Source organism: Panthera onca, chromosome A2 (genome assembly GCF_046562875.1).
Source record: "Panthera onca isolate mPanOnc1 chromosome A2, mPanOnc1 haplotype 2, whole genome shotgun sequence".
Taxonomy (NCBI): Eukaryota; Metazoa; Chordata; class Mammalia; order Carnivora; family Felidae; genus Panthera; species Panthera onca.
Window position 1 is genome coordinate 98,194,897 of NC_138340.1, and position 19,042 is coordinate 98,213,938.

The 19,042-nt window shown below is 37.1% G+C and overlaps 1 protein-coding gene across 17 annotated transcripts in view; it reads left to right on the plus strand.

The window, feature by feature from the left end:
• The window catches only part of PPP1R9A (protein phosphatase 1 regulatory subunit 9A), a 328,575-nt gene that overhangs the window by 149,406 nt on the left and 160,127 nt on the right, over positions 1-19,042 (plus strand). For all 17 annotated transcript variants that reach the window (XR_014137296.1, XR_014137295.1, XM_060632500.3 and 14 more), the window contains one exon: positions 16,073-16,205. Coding sequence is in view for 15 of the 17 variants with exons in the window: in XM_060632500.3 (XP_060488483.3) it covers positions 16,073-16,205 (133 nt within the window). In the remaining 2 variants the exon portion in view is untranslated. The remainder of the gene's footprint in view (positions 1-16,072; positions 16,206-19,042) is intronic.

Genomic DNA, 19,042 nt, shown 5'->3' on the forward strand with positions numbered 1-19,042 from the left:
GATCAAGACTTCGGTAGTGTTTTAGTATTTAAGGTCAAAACTCACAAATGTTTTTTTGGTCAGTGATACCTTAACTGTAAAACCATGGTTTCTACACTGCTTATTATATGCTTATTACATATATGCACATATATGCTTATTACATAAAAAACAAAACCAAACAAAAAACCAAACGAACATGATTGTGTTTTGCATTTAAGATTTATAAACACAAGGTCTTTTTGTTCTTTAGTGTTATCATTGCAAACATCAGTTACCGATATATAAATTAACACTGAAAGTGGTGTTAAAATACATTTAAAATAAATACAAAGCCAGGCAAACTTGCTTTTACAACAGTGTATTGGAAGACATGCTCGTTGATCATTCAAGATTTGGTAATGAGCGTTTTTAAAATAACACTTATTACTTCTCATTTATTTACCAAAGCTCTGTATTTTAAAAAAAAGTCCAGAAAAATATAAATAAAATAAAATAATTTATAATCCTAGTTCTCAGAAATTATTATGTCTACGCATAAACATGTAACGGGGATCGTTCATATTCTGTGTACGTATACACACATGGTTTTTATCATCTTTTTACATACCATACATTTGAACATTTTTTGTGTAATTAAATAATCTTGTAGAGCATGATTGTTACGGTACATCTGTGAGGATCAGTGAGTTCCATCTTACGGATATACCATTATTTATTCATCCTTCTTTTGGACGTTTAGATTGCTTTTCATTTTTTTCCTTTTTAAGATAATACTGTGATTAATGTTTTACATAAATACTTCTGTGCATCTATGATTTCATTAGATTAATCCTTAGAATTTATTAGGTCAATCGACTCTAAAGTTTTCAAGATTTTTAACCTTCTGCTCTCCAGAAAGTTATGCCAGTTTACTTTCTCCACAGTATATTAGATTGATTAGGTTGATAGTTTGTCTATCCCATTGCCTGGTTTTAATTCCTTGTAAATGAAAAATGACTTATGTAATTTAGTTTCTTTATTTTCTTTAGCTACTATTAAGTTTGAACGCCCCCCCCCCCCCAGCAATTTATTGGCCTTTGCAGTTGTGGTGTTGTGTGTGTGTGTGTGTGTGTGTGTGTGTGTGTGTGTGTGTGTGGTGTTTATTCTATATAGGGGTGCTTCTTTTATACTTTGGTGTTTTTAATAATGCTTCCTTTACTTAAAGCACTGTGGCATGGGGGAAAGAGCATGAAGTTTTAATACAGCCAGACCTGTGCTGGGATTTCAGTTGTCACATATATATTTTCCATGTGTCTTTGGGCAGACTGTCATTTATGAGCTGGAAGTCCACTGATCTGCAAAGTAGAAACATTATTGGATTGAAATGAGACCCTTAACTCAGAAGAGTCCCTCAGTGGTAGCTACAGTTATCCTCATCTTATCTCCTTCTTATCACCTACGTGTCATTTTCTTTTTAGGTATTTTTGAGTGAAATTGAAGGAAAAGGCCCACCTCAGTCTGATGTTTGCTTATTAACAGAGTGGGTGGGTTCGTCTCATGGTTCATCTAATGGGCGCTGTTGAAATCTTCTTAATTCCTATGATAGCAGGCTCATTGATAGACATTTATGATATGTATACAGTGAGAGAGCCAGCAGTGGAACAGCATGCATTTTTGTTTGTTTCTTCCAAAGTGAAAGGGAGAGGCGCAAATCTCTAATTCAGCTCATTCTCTAATACAACTTTTGTCTACATTAGGTTGACTCACAAGAGGCAAACAGCAGTTTGAATATATCAAATTTAGGACACATGACATACACATTTACCTTCCCTGGGGCCAGTGTGGCAGGTGGAGAAGATGTGGGGACAGGTTTCGGCAGCCTTGAGTTCTAACACTGGATGGTTTGTGTTTTCTTGGCTTGGGAGAGGACAGGCACCAGCAGATGCAGCCTCTCATGGATAGACCACCGTGGCCAAAAGGCAGAACTGTGAAAGTGACTGCTGGAATTTATTCAGCAAATCTGCCGCAGGTGTGCAGCATTAGGGCCTTAACTGACCCCTTATCATTTAGAGACAGATGCTGCACTCAGGGCTACAAGGGGAGCAAACCACTTTTATATATTTACATATTTAAATCCACACACTTTAACCACCTGCCGGCCCCTCATTTCAACCAGAGAACTCAATATTAGACATTATTATATCTCTCAAATGATACATTTTCATAACCAGTAAAGCCAATTACCCTTGACTACCCTATTCCTACCAATAAACTTTTTATAGTAGCATTTTGGAATACATTAAAAAAGTGTCAGTTCTACCAAATGACTTCTTTTGTCAGTCACACTACACTGACCAAAAAGGGAGCATTATAAAACTTCTTGCCAGGAGCTAACTGACCTTTAGAAAAGGAGGGTAGTGGTATTTTCTTGTATTATCTACAATAAGATACAATTAATTTTAATAATAAATACTCGTTCTTCCACAATACGTGATCCCTGACGTAAGTAATCATGAAGACCATTTCATTACATCATCTCTTCTAGAAAGTAGCCTTGCAAACGACAATGCTAATAACTGGGTATTGTAACAGGTTTATTCAGCTAATGGATGACCACCAAAGAACATCCCAAACTGTGCATATGTGAAGTCTTGTTTATTTTGTAGTTGTCTTATTTTAAAGCTTTTTATGATTGGGACTCCCTTTGTCTTTTGAATGTCACTTCTCTTTGGCTCCAAAGCAGTTCCGATTTAAGCTATTATCCACATATAGATCACTGACATTATAAAAGACATTTTACTGTTAACAGTAGATGATATTGATTCTGATAAAGGTTTCACAGTGTATGCATACCTCAAAATATCACGTTAAATAGATGCAATCTTTATTTTGTTAATTATATCTCAGTAAAGCTGGATAAAAACCAAAAGAACAAAACCAAAACCAGTTGGTTACAGGAAGATGGACAAGCCTATGCCACCTCTAAGGAGTTTATTTGAATAGAAAATGTGGTCACAGATAAATACAGTATATAACAGAATGTGATTAACTCTCTAGGAGAGACCCAAAATAGATGAAAGAATGCTTTGCAAACATATAACAAGATAGTAACTTAACAAGTTTTGCACGATAAGGTGAGTGAAAGGAAGTAGGGCAGGTAAAGGCTGGCCATGTAGGCTGGAGTCAGGTCTTGGAGAATTTTGATGTCTTTCTAAAACATTTGAACTTTATTCTTGAGGGAGTGGAGGACTTTGGGAGGCAAAAGAAATGCAAAATCACTCATTAATTCACCCTCTCTTTCTGTTCCCCACTGCAAACCTTTCTCCCAGGTCTGTTCCCGACCCATGGTGACATTATTAGAATCACACTTGAGAAATGGTACCTGAACTTATAGGAGAGCAGAATGCAGTAAATACATTACAGGGTAATTCATTATTAGGGATCTGAGCAGTCATGAAATAGGAAGGAGTGAGAACAAGAATCCTTTAAAAAATAGAATCAACAGGAGCTTTTGACTAATTTCAAGTGGGTGTGGGGTTAGGGGAGAGGAAGAAAAAGATATATTAATGACCAGTGCTTTTTCAAGCCCACCTGACCAAAAGGGTCCAGCTTTTGGGAGATTGCTGGCTGGAGGTGGAGAACAGAGGACACAACAGTTTTGCTTTGGGGCATTTTGAGTGTGAGGTGCTGTGAAGGCATCAGATTGGTCTGGGAGTGCGGACTATCGGTGTGGAATCAGGAGCCCAGGTAGCAGTGATTCCTATTCTCTGTCTACAGGGCATTCACCAATTTTTGACAAAATACTGCTTAACTTTGCTGGCCTCTTTTTTTTTTTTTTTTTGTATAGACAGTTTTGAGGTTATGGAGACAATTGATTTAAGAACCATTGTGGTTAACACAGTGTATACAATGCCATCATTTCTTTTTTTTATTATTAAAATTTTTTTTAATATTTATTTTTGAGAGACAGCGAAAGACAGACACAGAGCATGAGCAGGGGAAAAGCAGAGAGAGAGGGAGACACAGAATTCGAAGCAGGCTCCAATCGCTGAACTGTCAGCACAGAGCCTGATGTGGGACTCGAACCCACAAACCGTGAGATCATGACCTGAGCCAAAGTCGGAAGCTCAATCAACTGAGCCACACAGGTGCCCCAGCCATCATTTCTATTACAAGATTCATGAGGTCAAAGTTAGTGTGATTCAAGGCTTAGTGACCCCCAGATTTGACCATGAATCCTATGGCAAAGGATTCCTATGGAAGCAATGGCAACTTTCACCTCAAACACACCAATATGACAGCACTGTCCCCGTGTTTTGAGAAAGATTACTGATTGTCTTGTTTCCTGTCACTCCTGTCCTTTACATTTTGTCTGTAAGGAAAGCATGAGATAGATACCATTTGTCGACTTAGTGTATGTTGACATTTTCAACATCAATCCAGAATCAGTAGATTACATTTGACTTCAGTTCTTGGAGAAGTCTAAATGCAACGAACAGTTTGTTTATAAGAAAGCAATGTCTTTCCTGCTTTGTGAGGTAACAGGATTAATTTCAGCATTGGATCACAGCTGCCCAGAATATAATAAAGTTCCTTTTTCATCTAGTCTTAGGTTTACAAGCTCAGCCTTGTACCGTATCATCAGTGTCCTTGTGTATATATGCATTCCCTAACAATTGGTTGTTTGTACTTCAGTGTTGTTTTGTTTTTCCACTTTTTCCACCATGTGATGTCTGGCCCCAGATTGCAGTGTAAATATTAAGCATATTTTACTCATGACCTTTATAAAAATTAAAAATTTCAGTTGGCCCTGTAGGTCTCAGATGGTGCTAGAACAGTTGGTGCTAGCTAAAACAGGTTTTTTGTTTGTTTGTTTGTTTAGCTCTATCAGCATTTGAACCTGTTTGAGGTTTTAGAAAATTGTACCACCTTTGTTTTTATCATTTTACCCCCAGTATATGGTGATAGACCCCAAGAATGGATTCTCTCTTCCAGAGACCAGCACACTATTTAAATGCAGGATTTAAATAGGCCTTTACCTTGCATGATCTGTTTGGCAAAGGTAGGTCTTTTATTGCTGTTGTCACTCATGTGCCTCTGGTGTCCCGGCTGACCTTGGTAGAGGAACTTCAGTTCTTGTTCCTTCTGAGACTGGTGAAGCCTCTGTTGTTTTTGCTTCCCCGTCACTCTGCAAAGGCAGTGTGCCCATATCCCTGCCTTCCTTCCGTTGTAAGATCCACCGGCCATACCAGCAATGGCACTTTGGGGAAAGTCTCAGTACCTCCAGGGCCTCACCTGCCTCTAAGTCCCCCAAAGGGGTGAAGAGAGAGCTTCTAGCTCATCTCTCTCCTTCCAGCTCTGGCTGCCATTAATCCTCTTCATAAACTCCCATGCCCTTTCAGGGATGGAGCGTGTGGATTTTATTCACACAACTGACCATGTGCTACAAAGCTCTCCCTGCATACTCTTGTCCCATCTCTTACCAGGCATTTTCCACTCCAGCTTGGCCATATCCAATTACATCCTGTTCTACAATTCTGTTCTCTCTCATTCCTACCTTGTACCTGGTACTCTTTCTGCCATAATACCTTCTGCACACCTTCCCTCCTCCATTTGTTATTTGTTGATGCTAACTGCAGCTGGCCGAAGTGTGTGCTTTTAGGCTTTCTCTGAAATCCTTTATGCTTGCCTCTCCTCCTCTCCCCCAGGCAGGTGTAGATGTCTGTGGCATGTGCTCCCATAGTATCGGCGTCATCTCTCTGTTACACTCTTAGGCTGCTTATAGTCACAGGTCTGAGGCGAATAAGGTATCTCCAGTACTGACCACAGTGCTGACCTCGGTAAGAATTTGAAGTAATCAGTGGCTCAAAAGGAAAAGAAGTGTGAAGGGTAATTATTTCTGTTGTCATTATTCACGAGCTCAGTAGTTTGGCAAGTTTGTATTACCTGTTTTGACTTTTAGAATAGAATGTGAATTATATGGGAATTCTGTATCTCGATTCCATTTTTTAAAATTATTTTTAAAGTGTACTTTTTCTTTGATCTCTGAATCATTACCGTTTTATATCAAGACATGGCACACGCACATGTGTGTAGGTGTGTTTATTTGAAACTAAAAGTGTTAAATAATAACGCACACTCTACTTGTAATGAACACTGATGTTTTCTCTTCTTTCTTTTCTGTTTAGCTTTTCTCAGTGCTGTTCACAACCCATTAGATTGATTTCACAATAACTGCAGGACACAACACTTTGGAAGCCACTGCTCTAAATAACCATACTTTGCCTTGTGATGAAGACTTGAAGTATTTGGTGTCTCAGTCAGGGTTCGACGAGAGAAATTCAACCAGTAGGAGATACATATTAAAGGATGATTGCCAGGAATTGACTTACGTGAATAGAAGGGTTGATATGCAAGTCTGAAATCTGTAGGGCCGGCCATCAAGACAGGATGGAGGGTAGAACTCTGCAGCAGACTGAAAGTGCTGTCTATATGCAGCATTGCTTTCTTAGAATTTCTTCATTTCTACTCTTAAGACCTTTCAACTGATTGAATCAGTCCCATCCAGATTAATCTCCCTAACTCAAAGCCAACTGATTTGGGACTTTAATCACATCTACAGAATACCTTACCGTGATATCTAGGTTAGCATTTGATTAAATAAATGGGGGCTGTAGCCTAGTCAAGTTGACACATCAAAGACCATCACATTTGGTGTGAGGAGTCTGGTCTTCAACACATTTTATCTAAGGAGTACAAATCAATTTTCATACACCACCCCTAGGATGCTGTACCTCACATTCCTTTCCTTTGCTACACTAAAGTGAACTTTTTTGAGATTTCTCACCTACTTGCTTGGCCTTAGGTAAGTCAGCCTCCTCAGTGTTTTTGAAACTTCTTCTATCATCTAGGTAAATGCAGTTTCTGGGAATTCTATAGAGACCCATGTGTTAGGAGCCAGACTTTTAGTTTAAATTGGAAATATTAAAATTTTTTTTGGAGAGAGAGAGAGCACACAATCAGGGGAGGGACGGAGAGAGAGACACACACAGAATCTGAAGGTGGCTCCAGGCTCCGAGCTGTCAGCACAGAGCCCAACTGTGGGGCTCGAACTCACAAACTGCGAGATCATGACTTGAGCCAAAGTTGGATACTTAACTGACTGAGCCACCCAGGCGCCCCTTGAATTAGAGATGTTTAACCCATACTGTTACTTCTAATGATCTTCCAGGAGATCCTCCAGGGCCTTAAAAGGCCCTTATGCTCTGTCTCCAGGCACAATCTTGGGCCTGGGGTGCTCTTCCCAAGGTTCCCAAATCCTTCAGGCTTAGTGTTTAGTTCTCATGAGACCTCATAGCCCTTTTTTTAGAGGTGCAGTCACCCTTGGGGGCTTCACATGGGGGTTGTAAATTTTTATACTTGGGGAACTTCTATATCCTAGGAAAGCCTGGCTTCCCAGCTAGCCTCAAGAGAAGCCCTCACACCCCTTTTGGTGTAGCCAACTTCCTCCTTTTCTCCCCTTTAACCTCACCACCCACACAAACTCTAGTACTCCCCTCCATTGGCTGTCCTGTTTAGACAATTCATAATAATCTCCTTCCATGGACCTTGAGAAACAGAGCTGGCACTGGTAAGGGTAGAAGAAGCGAATACCAACTGCTAAGACAAATGCTAGAACAGATCCTGACTTACTAACTCATCTTGTTGCTTCTGTACAAGAGTGTTAACTTGTGTGAATGAGAGAGAAGTCAGCTATTTATCTTAGGAGATTACCCCATTGCCCCCAAAAAAGGTGCCAGTTGGTGCTAATTAGTTCAGTTTTTCCGTGATGAAGACACCTGTCCAGTGGGAACTAGACCAAGGCTACCAATTTATGTCATGCTGGCCACCAGTTGTCAGTTTGTAAAACATATGTCTCCAATTTAAACTAAGTCTGGCTGAGCTGAAAGAGAACATTGCTAATTTCTCATGGATATGTTTAATTGTTTATAATAATTTGGAAAATACTGTGAAAAACATGAACATCAGTGGAGTCACCGAGTTTTCTGTTAAGCTGTTGACTGGAAAAACACACTAATTTGGGCTTCATTGTCTTAGAGTTTGTCCAGATTTAGAATGAGCTAAATTTATATTTATTTATGACAGAATTTCTCTCTGATTACTTCAATAGTATAAACTGTCTTTGCAAGGAGATATTAAAACTTTTCAAGTACTTAAACAGTACATATTTGCAGATAAATGATACTAATTATAATTCAGTTCTCTTTTCTCAAAGTGGAGAAATATGGGACCTTATAGTCTTTTTGTTTCATTGATAATTTGAGTATATGTAGCCTTAATAAAACTCTATCTATTTTGAAATATTTTATTAAAGATCTTCTTATATATAGCTTTATCTTTCCAAAGAGTCAGCCATAGCTATTCTAAATTTAAAGAGTTAACATCCTCCATATTTGGTTGTTGATTATCTCTAAGTATGAAGTTTTTGGTGGTGCCACTGATGATAGAGAAATGTATATTTGATTTTATCATGGGTTTTATACACATTCTTTGACTATGTCTAGGGATATGAAGATTTACAACACTACAAGAGATATAAAAAAACATTATCAATATATGATTGTCTTATCAGATATCAAAAGACTAGTTTGGGAGCCAGAGAGTTTTCTGTTTTAAAGGCTTTGTGATGGTTAATTTTATGTGTCAACTTGACTGGGTCACAGTGCCTAGATATCTGGGTCAAACATTCTATTGTCTCTGAGGGTGTTTTTGAATGGGATTAACATTTCAATTATTATGTGTGTTGAGTAAAGCAAATTGCTCTCTAGATTGGGCAGTCCAAGCCCATTGGTGAATGGGCTTCATCCAACCAGTTGAAGGCCTGAATAGTGAGACACTGACTTCCTCTGAGGAAGAGGTACTTTTGCCAGTGAGCTGCCTTCACACTTGAACTACAGCATCAACTTTACCCTGGTTCTCGAGCCTGCTGCCTTACCCTGAAGATTTTGGACTTGTGAGCCTCTATAATTGGGTGAGCCAATTCCTTAAAATAAATCTAGTTTAACACAAATACAAATATTATATGTATATGATACCATATATCATACACACACACACACACACACACACACACACACACACACACACACACATACACACCTAGACACACACACACATCCTGTTGGTTCTGTTTGTCTGGGGAACCCTGACAAATATAGGGTTCTTTGTGTCACCTTTTGAGCTAGCCTACTCTGTACATATCATTATGTAGGGAATGCTTGTTTCTTCACTTCTTGTTATTTAGTTATCCATGAAAACACTTGGCTTACATTTAGTGAAATACACCTTTTGTTCTTATAGACTTTTCATTAATTATCCTTATGTATACCACGTATATTGTTCTCTGAGCTTCAGATTTCTCATATAAAAATAGGAAAAGTATGGACTGTCTTACTCTTTCCTGCTTTGTTTACTGGATCAGTTGGTACAAGGGTTAAAGATAATTTGTGTTAAGTTTATGCTGTCTGTAGTTTACTTGCAATTACTTCAACATATGCATTGCAATATTTACGGGTGTAACTTTGTTTTAGCAGCCTTTAGTTATCATTCCAGGTATACTGATCACAAATCTTCACCCTAGGATTAGTTAGTATTTGAAAAACCCTAATGAGAAGTCGACTCTATAGACTTGGGCACATTAAATCTACACAAGAAGGCTTATTAGTGTTATTTATTAATGTTAAGGATGTTACAAGTAATTAGTGAAATGAATGATGTTGAAAATATATGGATTGGCCTTAGAAATATTTTGTGTTAATGGACTTTGACTTGGGCAAGGCAAGCAAGCTGGCAGCTTTTGGAGTAGCACCTAACGCCAGTACTCATGGGGCTCTATTTTCTGATATGTAGGATTCTGTTGAGTGGTCCTAACAGAAGGTTAGATAGACAATACTCTATCCCACTGTAGAGTATTGTCACAGCTGCTTTAGTACACCTTCATGCAGGTTACTTGTCAGAGAAACTTGAGAACAGAAACCTGGGACTTTACTGTGTTTACAAGATAGGTCTTGGTCTGTTTTTTCACCTTCCTGGTCGTTAATGTATTTGTGTGCAGCAGAAAGCCCTCACCTATTTAGAATCTTTGGAGACTACCGGTGTCTGCCTCCAAATACCTGATAATTGTGAACTCCAGTTTGGCTTACATTACTTTGCAACAAAAACCTAACATACTCTGGCATGTACTAGGCAGTCAAGAAACAAGAATTCTCACTGTCATAAATCAATGAACTGCCTTCTGGGGGAAGAAAGAGAAAGCCGAGTTTGTATATTGCCCGAAAGCCATTAGGATGCTCCTTTCTGTAGATGGTTTGTCACCAAATTTGTTTTCAAAACTTTTATATGTGGATTATCTGCTCCATGCTTTCTTTTAGCTTCTATTTAGAGTCACTTTCGCTGAGGTGCTAAAATCATGTGAAGGTGAGTTCGAGTGCTGCTGAGGAAGCTGGTGATAAGTGGGGCCTGTTTGTGGAAGCATGTGAATGCTTGGCTGATTCTTGGGAGCATGCTGTGCCAAGCCCTCATCTGAAACGCAGTGTGCTAGAACCTGGAACGTTTTCCATCTTTGATGTGTCAGGAAGATGAAGCGGAACCCAGACAGCAGGTGGAACTGAGACCTTGTGGAAGCATTGCGGGAGATTCCTTCCAGTCAATATTTACATGAAATTCTGAATTTATTTTGACCTGCATTGATTAGAGAAAATGTGTCATAAGGAAATATTTTTTTTCTTATTGTTCAAAAAGTGTTGCTGTTGTTTTTGAAAAAGTGCTGTAGCTCAAACCACCAGAAATGTGAAAAAGAATGATCTTAGTTAAAATCTTACAATAAGCTAATTTTAACTTTATTTGTTTTTTATAGCCTTGGGTTACTGGGTCAGAAATGTCATTGCTAACTGTATTTGTGAACTTGTTACCCCTAAAAGCCTGCGTCTGCTGCAAAGCAAGGGATGGGGTCTTGTTTTGTTTCCTTTGATGAAGGAACAGAATATCACTTGTTGGCTCTGAAACAAGAAGTCAGACTTAAACATCCTTTTGTTTGCTTTTCTCAGTGAAATAACACAGGAACAATATGAAGGTGACTGAACTAAATATGTATAGTGGTGAACTATATATATAGAACTATACAGTATATATATGTAGTGATGGTATTGAAAATTAGGGCCCAAGGTGCTATTAGCCTTTAGAGTTTTTGGCATTCTAGTAATAATCATAGTTGGGTTCTGATTATTACTTGACTATCCATATTTTTGCAAAGCAGTTATGGTAATATAAATAGAAATGATAGAACCATTTTAAGAATATTGAAAGAATCAAGATCATATTGATGAAAGGGGAAGTATTTACCTAAGTCAACATCCTTTTATCTCTGAGGTTTTTCCTGGTCAAGGCAAACAAAGCCAGTCAAGTGAGGAGCCATTGTGTAGAGGTAGTGCCGTTGTTCTGGACCTAGGTAGGGATTTTGGCAGACCAATCTGTATAATAATATCCAAATAGTTATGTAGATTTTGGTTTCAGGGACATTAAGTATCATTGTGGATGAAATATTCAAAATGTAGTTATGAACAACAATGTGAGATGAGTGTGGGTATCTGGGGACGTAGTGTTACCTCTTACATTGCCCTGGGCAAGCTTTCCCTCCTCCACACTGGACCAGCAGGCATGGTTACATGGATTTTCTCATTTCATTTTCATAACTTTATGGGGTAGGTATACTTATAATAACAGCCATTTTGTAAATAAGGAAACTGAGACGAGCTACATAGCTAGAGAATTTAGGAAGTCTTTAAATTAGATTAAAATTGGGCTCATACCAATTGGGACTATATATATACATATATATATATATATGTATATATATATATGTAGATAAAGATATGAATGTGGGTATAGATAGACATATATACAGTGTGCTTTTTTGTTTTAATAGCATGTATTTCAGAGCCTTTCATGTCAACAGAGATCTTTTTAACCTTGCATAAAGTTACATATTCATATGTATCATAATTCAGTAAGACATTTTCTTTATCAGTGGGCATTTAGGCAATTTCCACCTTTGGGCTATTACAGATAGTGCTGTAATGAACTTGCTTGCATGAACATCTTTGTATACATTTGCAAATATCTCTCTAAATACATAGATGTAGCATTATTAGGTCAAAGGATTTACATTTAAAATCTTGATAGTTGTTCTTAAATTATGTTTTTATCCCCCCCCTACTTTACAAGAGTATTCTTTTTCCTGTATTCTCGCAAACAGTAGACGTCACAGTCTTTTTTTTTAAACCATTCGTTTGGGCAAATTCCTGGTATTTCCTTGTTGTACTTGACGTTTGCTTAATTTTTAGTGAAGCTGAGTGACTTTACGTCATTTATTGAGCATTAATGTTTCTTTGTTGAATTCTAATTAAAATTTTCCCTACTTATACATGCAGTTGTTTGAGGTGGTAAAGCTCTTTGTATATTATGCATATTCATATTTCATCTTGATATTTGGCAGTCTTTCCTCCTAATATTTAACTTTTCTTATAATTTCATTATGGTATATTTGTTGTCTAGAAATTTTTAGCATTGAATTTTAATCAAATAGTTTATTCATTTCTTTTAAGATTTCTAGGATCTGTGGCTTTGTAGCAACATCCTAAGAGGATCTAGTCAATTAAACATTGTCCATATTTTCTTTAGCCCTTTTATAGTTTATAATTTTTTTTGTTCTTAACCACTTTAAATTTTACTTTTGTTATTGATATGAAATAGGATTTTTATCAGATAGATATTTCATTCTTTCCCTACTATTTATTGAATATATTACCCTAACTAATTTGAATAGAGAAGTAGAGGAGTAGAACAGAAGAGAATACAAAAATAGATCTACCTTGGGGCCAAAACTTCATTGCCTGAATAAATGAAGTTTTATTGTATGTTCGATGTCTCATAGGGTCTGTTTCCATCCTATTCTTCTTTTCAAGCAGCTTGTTAGTTTTTCCATGAAAAATGTGAGTGGGATTTTAATTTTGACTGCTCTGTATTCATAAATTAAGTTGGGACAAACTAACATTTATAGTAATTTAGGAGTGTAGATGCCTTTGCAATATTAAGAATTTTATCCAGGATATAGTATGCCATTACACATATTTAGGGTTTTTATATTTTTCAGTTAAATTTTATAGAGAAGGATATCCTTGCACATTTATAATTAGTAATTCCTTGGTATTTTATAGTTTCTGATCTTTTCTGTTATATTTTCTAAATTATTTTTTGTGTTTTTGTGTGTGTATTTTTTATTATGTTTCTTTAGTGAACTCTTTTTAGTCCTAATCATGTTTATGTTAAATCTTTTGGATTCTTCAAGTAAATGATAGCTTAATCTGTACGTAATGAATTCTGGCTTTTTTTTTTCAGTTTATAGGTTTTTCCTATATACCCACATAATTTACCACACTATGAGTAAGTTGAAGATGAAAAGTGTCTTACATTATTTTTTTTCTACAGAATGAAATAGTGATATAGTCATAGGATTGCTAGATGCCTCAAAAATTATTTAAAATACCATTTTCCAATGTGGAGTCATACAGTTATTTATTTAGTTTCAGGATACCCCCAAATGAACTTTTTAAACCAGCTTGATTGAAGAAGAACAGTTGATAGCAGAGTGTTTTGGGATCCTGAAAAATGTTAGGAACGTGTTAATTTATTTGAAACAGTTCTCCCATACTTATATTTTACACACACACACACACACACACACACACACACACACACACACACACTTACTTATTAACTTAATTACTATGTGGTAGCAAAATTGAGCCATGTTTCAGAATGGATATCATTTAAATCCAAGTTCTGCAATCATATATATATTCTTGGATCTTTAGCAGATTTTGAGAAGTAGCAAACATTAATGGAATAATTTCCAGTCATATCTGCCAGTAGTTTCCAGGACATGTAAGCTCCAGATCCAGGTAACTTTTTGTGTGTTGTTAAAGTTTGCTGCCCTAAGCATGTTCCATTGTAGTCCACTCAACTCTCTGTATTTCTAAAAATATAGATATAGATAAGGATTATTTTGTCTAGGACCTTATATTTGAAGTAAACAGTCTACATCTTCTACACTCGAATATATGAATCCTTGTTTATTCTTTAAGACTCAACCTAAAGGCACCTGGGTGTCTCAGTCGGTTAAGCGTCTGACTTCGGCTCAGGTCATGATCTCGTGGTTTGTGAGTTCGAGCTCCGCATCGGGCTCTGTGCTAACAGCTCAGAACCTGGAGCCTGCTTCAGATTCTGTGTCTCCTCCTCTCTCTGCCCCTCCCACGCTCATGCTCTGTCTCTCTCTGTCTCTCAATAATGAATAAACGTTAAAAAAAATTTAAAGAAAAGACTCAACGACTTATATATTTTCCCTTTCATGAAATTCTTCCCTTTCTCAGGCAAATGAGAAAGATTACTTGGTATAAACTTCTGTTACATCATTTTTCACATTATATTATAGCTGTTTACTTTGATTTCTGTGTCCCCACTAACCTGTGAGTTCTCTAGGGTCCAGCACAGTGTTTGGTATAGAGCTGGCACTCAGTAAATTGTTGATGGATGCATAAAATGTGAATAAGCAATTACCAAAACTTATGAGGGAAGTGAAAGATCAAAAGGGCTGTCTAAGAGAATGTTATCAATCTGACAACTTAAGAAAAAGATTAGAGGGTTCTGTGGAAGGGGCATAGGAAGCATAGTTTATGAAAAGATTAATAAAAAAGGTACAAACCCTGTAGTTTGGAAATATGCATTTTGATGCAGTGATGTTTATTATGGTGGAGAAATGTGGTAGAGACCAAACGAGTGGCACGAGGCCATGAAAACATGCTGAAAGTCGGGAAGAAAAACGGTATTCATTCTGGTACAAATATTATAAATGGCATGATTTTGATAAATTTAGACCATAGGAACCACGCATCTGCTTCTATATATACATGTATTTCTGGTTTATAGGTTACCATATATAGCATACAAGAGTTGCCAGTTTTCCAATAATATGAATGTAAAACACACCTAGACCAGCAAGGCCAACTTTCTAGGTGACATACTTGATTTCTTTCATCTCTGACCTTCTGTCCTGCTTTCTTTTTTGATTATGACTTTTTATGTATATATATTAAAAAAAAACCTTCTCCTAGATTTTAAGCTTTTGGGGACATTACAGAGTTTTTTTCAGGTATAGTTTAGATGCTTAATAATTATTAAATTTAATTGAAAATGTCAGTTTTTATAATACATATTAATTAGATTGATGAACATACATTTCTTTCTTTTAGATATTCCTCAGTGAAGTAAGTGAAGGATAGTATACCTATTTTCAGTTACTTTTCAAATAGAGTAAATAAGGACAATCAAGTTTCTTATGGCTACATCTGAAGACCATATTTAGTAATCTTTCAGATGATTTAGGTGAGAAAGAAAGAGCTGGCAATATCCTAGTTCTCTGCAGCTCTCGAGCAGTATTTTGATAGTTGTTTCATTGAAAGGCTCAATGAGAATCTAATTTTGATGTACATTCAAGTAAAATAAGAGATGAAAATGAGAGCTTAACCTCGCTCAGCACAGTATAGAATAGAAGTTGGTTTCAGTGATTCTGTGATTGAAATATAATTATAGTAGTGACGTACCACAACATCGGTGCTTGTATAGGTCATAGCATGAAACGGGTTCGGTGTGGGTATTTGCTTAGGTAGCTTCAAGGTCCTTCACCATAGTTTCTTCAGGAACCAGCAGAGCCTTGCAGCTAATATGATATACTCTGATTCTATAAAAAGCAATGAATTTTGCTATTCAGATAATACATCCTGTGGCTATTGTTGCCTCCCACATTATTAAAGGTGGTAGAATGATATACATTTTAAAATGTAAGTTATTTTTATTCTAATTCAATTTTCCTTTTCTTAACATCTCATTGTACAGAACTTTTAACTTACCTGGTTTTCAGTACTTAGCAGGGTTTCTTAAAAAAATTAAGAAAGCCATCTTTTCTGGATTACCATCTTCTTGTGACCTCTTACTACAGGTTTTCAGCACATACTCCAATGAAGACTATGACAGGAGAAACGATGAAGTGGACCCCGTGGCTGCTTCTGCCGAGTATGAACTTGAAAAGCGTGTAGAAAAGCTGGAACTTTTCCCAGTGGAACTAGAAAAAGGTATATGAGCTCTACAATGTTTGTAATGTCATTATATTGCTATTTTAATTATACAGAAATGACTTTATTTTCCTCACCTGTAGCCCTTCTACCCCCAAGGGTTGGATAAAGTTTTAATTCTCATGGAAGATTTAATTTATTTATTAAATTTCAAAAGTAGTTGAGATGAGCTCTGTATAGTTGGTAGACTCCTTCTTCCCTCCCACTCCCAGCAGAAACCCATCTGCTTTAGTTGGCTGGAATGGTGACTAGTGTAGGGAGGTGTGGGTAGGGCCTCATGTTTGGTTGGTACCCTTAAAAGGGTGAGAGTCCAGAGGGAGTGGGTGGATGTGAGCGCTTGGGGTGGGTGGTTGTTTTGTTTTTGTTTTTGAGTTCTTGACGGAGGGAGAGCGGTCATGGTTGGACTCTGAATGTGGTAGATGGGAGAGTGTTGGACTTTCAGAGTATGGATTTTGGAATGAAGGCAGTGGAATCTTATCTCTGAAGGGAGAGGGCTAAGAGAGAGCAGGGAGAATGGGAGCCAAGGGGCTTCCTCCCAATTTCTCCTCTTGGAAACCCAGCCTGCCTGCGGTGGGAAGTGAGGACCCATGGCCCCAGAGACTGCCATGTCTATCCTCGTGTAAGATGGGCACCCAGGAATGGAGGGGGACCCAGTGAACAGGGAGATAGCATATCTCAGAGAGTCTTGGAAAAAAGCAGAACAAACAGATGACAGCTTGAATAACAAAATGAAGCAAATGAAAAACCAAATGAGGATATCAAGTATGGCTTTAAAAAAGACATTCTTAAGCAAAGCAACAACCAAAACGATTTTTGTTTTAGTTTATTTATTTATTTTGAGAGAGAGAGCAAGTAGGGGAGGGGGAGAGAATGAGAGAGGGAGAGAGAGAATCCCAAGCAGGCTTCACACTTCAGTGCAGAGCCTGATGAGGGGCTTAAACCCACGAACCGTGAGATCATGACCTGAGTCAAAATCAAGAGTCAGCTGCTTAACCTACTGAGCCACCCAGGCACCCCCAAAAACGATTTTAAAATTAAAAATTTCAGTGGAGGAATTGAAGAGGAAAAGATGGTATTGTTGAGACTCAAACTGGTAGCCTAGGTCAAGTGGAAGAAATAAACCAAACTAATTCTTAAAATGATAGAAAAAGGTCCATGAGAAATCACGAAGGAGACCCAACATGCATATTGTAGGTGACAGAAGGGGAAAAGAAGGGGATGCGAGATATATTAGACAAAACAAGGAAGAAATTTTCCTGAGCTCAAAAAAAACCTGAGCCTCCTATTTGGAAGGGCCTAACCAATTGATGAGCAGTGAGAGGACCTAAAAAACATCCCACGCTTAAGCGTGGCTAAATCCTCATCTTCTTTTTTTTTTCTTTTATATATACACATATGTATATATGTATATATATGTATATGTAATATAATTATATTATATATTATATTTTAATAATACATATTATTTAATACTTATTTAATATATAATTATTAAATATAAATATATAAATCTAAATATAAATATATGTTAAATATAAATATATAAATTAAATAATATATTATTTAATTTGTATATTTAATATAATATATATTAAATATATAATATATAATATGTATGTATATATATAATATATATATAATTTATTGTCGAATTGGTTTCTGTACAACACCCAGTGCTCATCCCAACAGGTGCCCTCCTCAATGCCCATCACCCACTTTCTCCTTTCCCCCATCCCCCATCAACCCTCGGTTTGTTCTCAGTATTTAAGAGTCTCTTATGGTTTGCCTCCTTCCCTCTCTGTAACTTTTTTCCCCCCCTTCCCCTCCCCCCTGGTCCTCTGTTGAGTTTCTCAGGATCCATATATGAGTGAAAACATATGGTATCTGTCTTTCTCTGCCTGACTTATTTCACTTAGCATAATGCTCTCCAGTTCCATCCACGTTGCTACAAATGGCCAGATTTCATTCTTTCTCATTGCCAAGTAGTATTCCATTGTATATATAAACCACATCTTCTTTATCCGTTCGTCAATTGATGGACATTTAGGATCTTCCCATAATTTGGCTATTGTTGAAAGTGCTGCTATAAACATTGGGGTACAAGTGCCCCTATGCAATAGCACTCCTGTATCCCTTGGGTAAATTCCTAGCAGTGCTATTGCTGAGTCATAGGGATGCTACTGCTTAGCAGGGATGAAAAGAAACAAGGTGCAACTTGTAAACAGCAAAGGTCAGGGAAAAAGAGTTGAAAACTGTAACTATTAGGCATCAAATTATTTGCATTAAAAAAATGTAAAGAATACCTGTCATTGCACCAAACATGGCTGGCTAATTGTTCCCATTAAGAGACACTCTCATTTGAAGTTAACAAGGATGTAAGAGTGATACTTACATTTTTCATTCATTTACAAATGTAGAAACCAATCCTAGCTTATGGCCCATACAAAAATAGCTGGAACTGGCCGTGGGCCATTGTATTGCTTATAATATACCAAAAATGAGAACAATTCAAATATTCATTAATGATAGAAAAGAGTAAAATGAAGGAGCCTAAGTTCCATGCAGCAGTGTGTATGATTGTTACAAACATGAAATTGAAGTGGAGAAAAAGCAAATCACAGAAGAATCCATTCAGTGTAATTCCATTTATTTAAATGTCAGAGCCAGGAAAAATTAAACAGTGTGTTGTTTAGAGATACACAAATAAGTGGTTTTAAAAAGCAGTATTTAAAAAAGGAGGGAGTGAGGGGGTGCCTGAGTGGCTCAGTTGGTTAAGTGTCCAACTCTTGATTTTGGTTCAGGTCATGATCCCTGGGTCATTGGATCAAGCCCTGTGT